At 49.9% G+C, this 7,500-nt stretch overlaps 1 protein-coding gene across 1 annotated transcript in view; it reads right to left on the bottom strand.

Annotated features, from left to right (window-relative positions):
* Positions 1 to 7,500, bottom strand: part of ccdc88c (coiled-coil domain containing 88C) — a 53,782-nt gene that overhangs the window by 27,732 nt on the left and 18,550 nt on the right. Inside the window, exons 6-15 of the mRNA XM_084437970.1 lie at positions 5,623 to 5,706; positions 5,121 to 5,258; positions 4,801 to 4,991; positions 4,404 to 4,485; positions 2,506 to 2,664; positions 1,953 to 2,099; positions 1,570 to 1,714; positions 995 to 1,176; positions 618 to 755; positions 1 to 519 (exon numbers count right to left, since the gene is read on the bottom strand). The exon at positions 1 to 519 is cut by the window's left edge and continues 216 nt beyond it. Of these exons, the coding sequence (XP_084294096.1) occupies positions 1 to 519; positions 618 to 755; positions 995 to 1,176; positions 1,570 to 1,714; positions 1,953 to 2,099; positions 2,506 to 2,664; positions 4,404 to 4,485; positions 4,801 to 4,991; positions 5,121 to 5,258; positions 5,623 to 5,706 (1,785 nt within the window). The remainder of the gene's footprint in view (positions 520 to 617; positions 756 to 994; positions 1,177 to 1,569; positions 1,715 to 1,952; positions 2,100 to 2,505; positions 2,665 to 4,403; positions 4,486 to 4,800; positions 4,992 to 5,120; positions 5,259 to 5,622; positions 5,707 to 7,500) is intronic.

Here is a 7,500-nt window from a genome sequence, read left to right as displayed (position 1 = left end):
CCTCTCCGCCTGCAGCTGGGCGAGGCGCGCCGACGCCTGGCGCAGGCCCTCCGCGCTCCTGCGGAGCTCCAGGTTCTCCTCCTCCAGGGCCCTGTGCTCGGCCTCCAGGCCACCCAGCCGCACGCTCATGTTCTGGGCTGTGTCAGCCTGCTTCTTCAGCCGGCGGTTCTCCTGCTCCAGCCCGGCGTTCTCCCTCTCCAGCGCCTCCGTCCTCTCGCAGGAGATCCTCAGGGACGCCACCTCTCTCTGAAGCCCCTCCCTGCTCCGCTCCAGACGCCGCGCCTCCCGCTCCAGCTCCTCGCAGCGCTCGCCGCGCTCACGCAGGTCCGCCAGCTCCTGGTTGGCCAACCGGGCCTGCGCCTCCAGACGCGCCAGCTTGGTTCCTGTGTCAGAGATGGTCTGGTGGAGGACCCGGTTCTCCGTCTCCACCTCCCGGACCTCGCTGTCGGCCTGGGCCCGCTGGCGCAGGGAGGCCACTGTCTGGCTCAGGTGCTGCTTCTCCTGCTCCAGCTCACTAACCTGGGGGAAGGTTAGCTTTAGCATCTGACCTGGATACTGGAGGTGCGTAGGTGCATGTGTGTGTGTGTGTGTGTGTGTGTGTGTGTGTGTTCCTCTACCTGTCTGTCTTTTTCAGCCTGTAGTTTCTGCATCACCTTCTCCAGCTGCTGCTTGTCTTTGAGAAGCTCCTCGCTCAGGCTCTCCATATCCTGATTGGTCTGTTTCTCCTGGTCCAGCAGGGTCTGCAGACGCTCCAGCTGGAAGAAACACAAGATGGCAGACAAGTTACCATCTACAGCATGGACCTCACAGTCAACCAGGCTACGGCAGACACAAGATGGCTGTTGGTTACCATCTACAGCATGGACCTCACAGTCAACCACGCTACGGCAGACACAAGATGGCCAACAAGTTACCATCTACAGCATGGACATCACAGTCCGTGAACTCTTATTGTGTGTGCTAGTGTGTGTGTGTGTGTGTGTGTGTGTCGTACCTTCTTGCTGAGCCCGTGGTTCTCTCTGCCCAGCTCCAGGGTGTGCAGCTGGGTCTCCTCCAGGCTGAGGGAGGCCTGTCTCAGCTCCTGGATGGTGCTCTGCAGTTCCTGGTTCTCCTTCTCCAGCTTCAGCAGGCGGCTGGACGCCGACTCGTTCAGCTCAAACACAAACGACTTACGGCCTGACGACAGGAGAGTGAGGGGTCTGTTAGGATTGTGTGCTTGTGTGTCCATACTTCTGAATGTGTGTGTGCGTGTACTACTACTGATAGTCATGTATCTCCTATGAAGTATTTAGCCCATGTTTATTGTTCTGTAAATGTTCTTAGCCAATAGACAAACATTTTTACATTGTGTTGCCTCTGTGAACCCTTTTGAATTAAATTACAGAAAATAATGAAGTTTCCACAATATTAAAATTTTCTGAGATGCACCTGTACTTCTGTGTGTGTGTGTGTGTGTGTGTGTGTGTGTGTGTGTGTGTGTGTGTGTGTGTGTGTGTGTATGTGTGTGTGTGTGTGCGCGCGCATGCATGCGCACATGTGTGTGTGTGTGTGTGTGGGTCCGTGTCTTACTGTCGTTGTTGTCGTTGTTCTTGGCCAGCTGTTCCAGCTCCCAGCCCAGGTGAGCTGACTCATTCATGCTCTGCTTCTGGGAGATCTCCAGCAGCATGTTCTCCTCCATCAGCTCCTCCAGACGCTTCTTATCACTGTCCCTGTCCTGGAGACAGCAGAAGGTAAAAAGGTCACATACACACACACACACACAGGAACACACACACTCACTCACTCACTCACTCACTCACTCACTCACTCACTCACTCACTCACTCACTCACTCACTCACTCACTCACAGAGGAACACACATACACACACATACATACATACACACACACACACACACAAACACACACACATACATACACACACACACACACACAAGCTTGCAGGTGTCTCACAATCTCAATGTCGTGGAGTTTGGAGCGTAGCTGCAGGTTCTCCTTCTCCAGCTCGTGCAGTTTGTCACATCGCCCCCTGGCGGCTCCCAGCTGCTCCTCCAGCAGAGCCTTGGTCTCCACCAGGGTCAGGTTGTCCTCACGCAGCTCCTGAAGCATCACACACACACACACACACACACACACACACACACACACACAGGCAAGGGTGTGTGATGTGTGGGTTTAAATGCAGTGTGTGTTTGTGAGTGTGTGAGTGTGTGTGTGCGTTCTGACCTCAACCCTGGTCTTGTAGGAGTAGACATTGTGTGAGTGTATGTGTGTGTGAGAGTGTGTGCGTGTGGGTGTGTGTGTGTGAGTGAGTGTGTGTGTGTGTTCTGACCTCAACCCTGGTCTTGTAGGAGTAGACATTGTGTGCGTGTATGTGTGTGTGAGAGTGTGTGCGTGTGGGTGTGTGTGTTCTGACCTCAACCCTGGTCTTGTAGGAGTAGACATTGTGTGCGTGTATGTGTGTGTGTGCGTGTGTGTGTGTGTGAGTGTGAGGGTGTGTGCTGACCTCCACCCTGGTCTTGTAGAAGTGGACGTCATGCAGCCTCTCCTTGCAGCGGCCCAGCTCCGTCTCCAGGCGGTCCACCCGGGCGGCCCTCTCCCTCAGAGCGTCCACCTCATCTCTGTACATACGCACTGAGCGAGCCTCCTGCTGCAACTGGACACTCTACCGCAGGGAGGGAGGGAGGGGGAGAGAAGAGTTAGAACAGATTTAGAGAGCAGAGTTAGAGAGCCGAGTTAGAGAGCCGAGTTAGAGAGCAAAGTTAGAGCAGAGTTAGAGAGAGGACTTAGAGAGCAGAGTTAGAGAGACAAGTTAGAGAGAAGAGTTAGAGAGCAGAGGTAGAGAGCAGAGTTAGAGAGAGGACTTAGAGAGCAGAGTTAGAGAGACAAGTTAGAGAGCAGAGTTAGAGAGACAAGTTAGAGAGAAGAGTTAGAGAGCAGAGTTAGAGAGACAAGTTAGAGAGAAGAGTTAGAGAGCAGAGTTAGAGAGAAGAGTTAGAGAGACGAGTTAGAGAGCAGAGTTAGAGAGAAGAGTAAGAGAGCAGTTAAAGAGAATAGTTAGAGAGCAGAGGTAGAGAGCAGAGTTAGAGAGACGAGTTAGAGAGACGAGTTAGAGGGCAGAGTTAGAGAGAAGAGTAAGAGAGCAGAGTTAGAGAGAAGAGTAAGAGAGCAGTTAAAGAGAATAGTTAGAGAGCAGAGGCAGAGAGCAGAGTTAGAGAGACAAGTTAGAGAGAAGAGTTAGAGAGCAGAGTTAGAGAGAAGAGTTAGAGAGCAGAGTTAGAGAGCAGAGGTAGAGAGCAGAGGTAGAGAGCAGAGGTAGAGAGAAGAGTTAGAGAGCAGTTAAAGAGAATAGTTAGAGAGCAGAGGTAGAGAGCAGAGGTAGAGAGAAGAATTAGAGAGAAGAGTTAGAGAACAGTTAGAGACGAGTTAGAGAGAACAGTTAGAGAGCAGAGTAAGAGAGAGGAGTTAGAAAGACGAGTTAGAGAGCAGAGTTAAGAGAAGAGTTAGAGAGCAGAGTTAGAGAGCAGAGATAAAGAACGGAGACAAGTTAGAGAGAAGAGTTAGAGAACAGAGTTAGAGAGCAGAGTTAGAGAACAGTTAAGCCCAATTTACGCTTGGTCGAGCGACACTTTTAAAACCATCGCTCGACACTTTTGATGTCATGGGCGACACTTTTTTTGTGAAAAAAAGTGTTGCCGAGGGCTGTTGCACACCAACGGATGTCGCTGACTCCGTCACATATTGTCGCTCAAGTGTGATTGGATAGCTAGATAGAAGGCTTGTGCGTTGCCATGGATATGCTTGTTCCGCAGCCTTGTTTTAGTTTTGGCTGTCATTTGACGTTTGGCTGTCATGGAAGGAGTAGAGGAACGGCTCTCCGAGCTTGTGAGGAGCTATCCCCATCTATACAATTCACCCCTGCCCCTTCAGAGATGCCCAAGTACGGCGGAATTCGTGGGAGGAAGCCATCTTTTCCGATCAGAATGAAAACAAACCACAATGAAAACCGCTCTCTGAATAACCTCTTTACCTCAGATTAAACTCCTCTCAGACAGCCGCTTCTCTCAGAATGACAACAAACCATAGAGACGTCGCGAAGTGTCTCCTGAAGCATAAATGCTACATGTCGAGCTACACTTATTTATTTGTCGAGCGACATTTGTCGAGTGACACTTTTTAAGAAGCATAAATTAGGCTTTAGAGAGCAGAGTAAGAGAGCAGAGAGAGAAGGGTAGAGGGGGTGAAGGATGGAGGGAAGAGTTAGAGAGGAGAGTACTGATCAAGGAGGAGGAGGGAGGGAGAATAGAAACAGCAGAAAAAGAGAGAGAGAGAGAGAGAGAGAGAGAGAGAGAGGTGATAAAGACAGTGAGACAAAGGAGAGGATAGAGGGGGAGAGCAACTGACCTCTTGTTTGAGTTTCTGCAGTTCCAGATCCAGACGCTCCACCTCATGTTTAGAGTCCATCAGCTGCTCTGTCTTCTCCTCCCTGAGACACACACACACACACACACACACACACACACACACACACACACACACACACAGCAGTTTAAACACGCATCAGGTTTAAAACACATAATCACTGTCAACTACATTATAATTACACAAACACAAGCATCTCATCTCAGTTACACATTTGCCTTCATGTAATCACAAACCTCGCCTACCTCCTACTCACAACTCCACTCACGTCTCCTCCCTCACCTCCCCTCCACACCCACTCCCTCTCCTCCTACTCAGCTCCTGTCTCCCCATTCCTCACCCCACCCTTCCCTCTCTCCCGCCCCACCTCCCCACTCACAGCTCCTGTCGCGAGCGCCTCAGCTTGGCCTTGGTGTCGGCCAGCTCCACAGACAGGTGCTGCTTCTCCTCCTTGGTGAGCGGGGCGGCAGTGGGCCCCCCCAGGGAGACGCCTCGCTCTGGGCTGCAGCCGGAGCCGGGGGGCTGCTGGGAGACCAGGTAGTCCCTTTCCTGTGTCAGCTCCACTATCACCTGGGGGGGGGATACAGTGAGGAATAGCTAGAAACACCCACACCCACATACATACACAGACAGACAGACAGACAGACAGACAGACAGACAGACAGACAGACAGACAGACAGAAATCCAACCCCCCATACCTCTGCAGAGTCGTCCCTGTCATCTATGAGTCTGCGGAGCTGCAAGGCCATGGTCCGGGACAGGGGGTCCAGCTCCTCCGGGGGCAGCTCCCCGCCCAGCCACCCCAGGTCCAGAACATTCTCCTGGTTGTGGGTCACCTGGGGTGGAGCAATAAGACAATCAATTCATCAGTCATTCAATTCATCAGTCATTCAATTCATCAGTTATTCAATTCATCAGTTATTCAATTCATCAGTCATTCAATTCATCAGTTATTCAATGCATCAGTCATTCAATTCATCAGTCATTCAATTCAAACAAACACCAACTAAATAATTCAATCAATTGACCAATCAAATCAATCTATCTAGAAATAAGACGAGAGATTGATCTCCTTCCTGACACTCACCCACCCTTCCACCCAACAGCCTCCCCCAAGACTTTCCTCACCTTCCTCCCCCAAACCTCCTCATCGCCCCCACTGCCTCCCCCAAACCTCCTCCTCCTCCCCTCCCTCCTCACCTCTTGTATGTGTGAGACGATGGCCGCCTGGGTCTCAATGTCCAAAACCTTGATCTTCTCTATCATTTCCTCTTTCCTGTCACACTGAGAACACGCACACGCACATGCAAGCACACAGGAATAGAGATATGATATCATAAGAATACATACAGACTGCATGTTTCCTGTCAGAGTAGTTTGCTGTATCTACTGCCAGAGCCACATAGCTAGTGTAAGCAAACCTAAGTTTCCTTAACTTCTAGGCTCTGCTCCTCCCACCTGCCCCAACTACCCAGAACCCCCTGGGGCTGCTCCTCCAAGACTGAGATGAAGTCACCGGAGGGGAGGGAGGGAAGAGGGAAGGGAGGGAGGGAGATGGAGGAGGGAAGGGAGGGAGGGCGGGAGGAGAGAGGAGGGGAGATGAAAGGGGAGAGTGAGTAAGACTGACCCTGTAGAGAGAGGAGAACTGATTATGCAAGCCAATGTATTGTTCCCAAATAAATGTTACGCTTGTTTGATACGTTCGTTTGACTGCCTGCCATACAGTCAGCCAACCAATAACAATCCCAGTTAACTAGCATAGCTTCAGATAAGGTTTACTTGCTGTGAACATCAGCTGGTCATCAGCTGTCAAGAGCACGTCACTCGAATTATAACAGGACAGTAATTTTACATAGCTACTGTAGCTAGGAGTATTTCCCCTAGAAAGAGGGTGTAGTGCCACAGAGTGCATTCACAGGTGCGACGTGCAGAAAGTGATTGGATACGAAATAAACGTCTGGGTGCCCCATGGACTCTCATTAGAGAATATATGAACAAAAACAGAAAAATAACAATTTGGAAGTACCATTTGTGTATAAGCATACATATGTGACAGGCACACAATGTTAACCTGTACCCCGCCCCCGCCTCCCCTGGCGTGGCTCCCCCTGGGGCCACGGGGCGCCCGGTGTTCCCCCCGGAAGAACGAGGCCTCCTTTCTCTGCTGTTGTTATGTCCCGTTTCATCATAATGTCTGGTGTTTTATTGTAAAGTATGTTTTCATGGTGTTTTGTATGGCTTGTGTTTTGTATGGTGTCATGAATCGCGTTTCCATTACACCTAGAATTGCGCAAAACCTAAATATCGCAATAAAAAATTTATAATGGAAACACCTAAATTTCGTAAAACCTCTCAAATTTCGATAAAACGTTTTTACGCTCTCATGAGGTGGTTTTTCAGAAGTTTCGATATAGAAGTATATCGCAAAAGTGTAATGGAAATGCAGCTATGGTGTTTTGTCTTTTATTTTTGTTTGTTTGTTTTGTCCTGTCCTTTGTGAAACCAGGCCAGGTCCAGTCAGGACTGGTAGGACGGAAGCTAGTCATGCCACTGAAATAGCTGTGAATTTGAAATTACATGAAATAATGTCTGATAAATTAAGATAGGTCTTGTCGCCTGGACACATCAGTTCCATATAGACTAGTGGAGTTTCGCTCAGCATAGACGGTAATCTCTGAGAATGTCCCGTGTGGGAGTCCAATGCTCTGACCACTACTCTACTTGTGCAGTGGAGATCGGCAGGTTGATTTTGGTGTCCTTCTTGATTTTGGTGTGCTGGGACTACTGCCTCTTGTGGTGCCAACAGAGAGATGCAGGCCAACATTTTTGGGAGTAAGGGAGGGAGGGAGGGAGGGAGTGATAACACGACAAGCGATATACTAGCTGTGCGGCTGGCCAGTCACGCACAAAAAGGAAAAAAGAAAATGGAAAAAAAGTGATTGGAAACAGTGTTGTAAGGGTGCATTGAAGAATAGTGTTTATAATGCATCACATCATTTTGTGGGGATGCTGCAGCTCTCTGGGAAGTGCAGCCATTACACATGATGAACAGAAAGCTATACTATACTAGTTAGCTAC

Source organism: Borostomias antarcticus, assembly GCF_949987555.1.
Source record: "Borostomias antarcticus genome assembly, chromosome: 5".
Taxonomy (NCBI): Eukaryota; Metazoa; Chordata; class Actinopteri; order Stomiiformes; family Stomiidae; genus Borostomias; species Borostomias antarcticus.
This window is presented reverse-complemented; position numbering and strand designations above follow the sequence as displayed.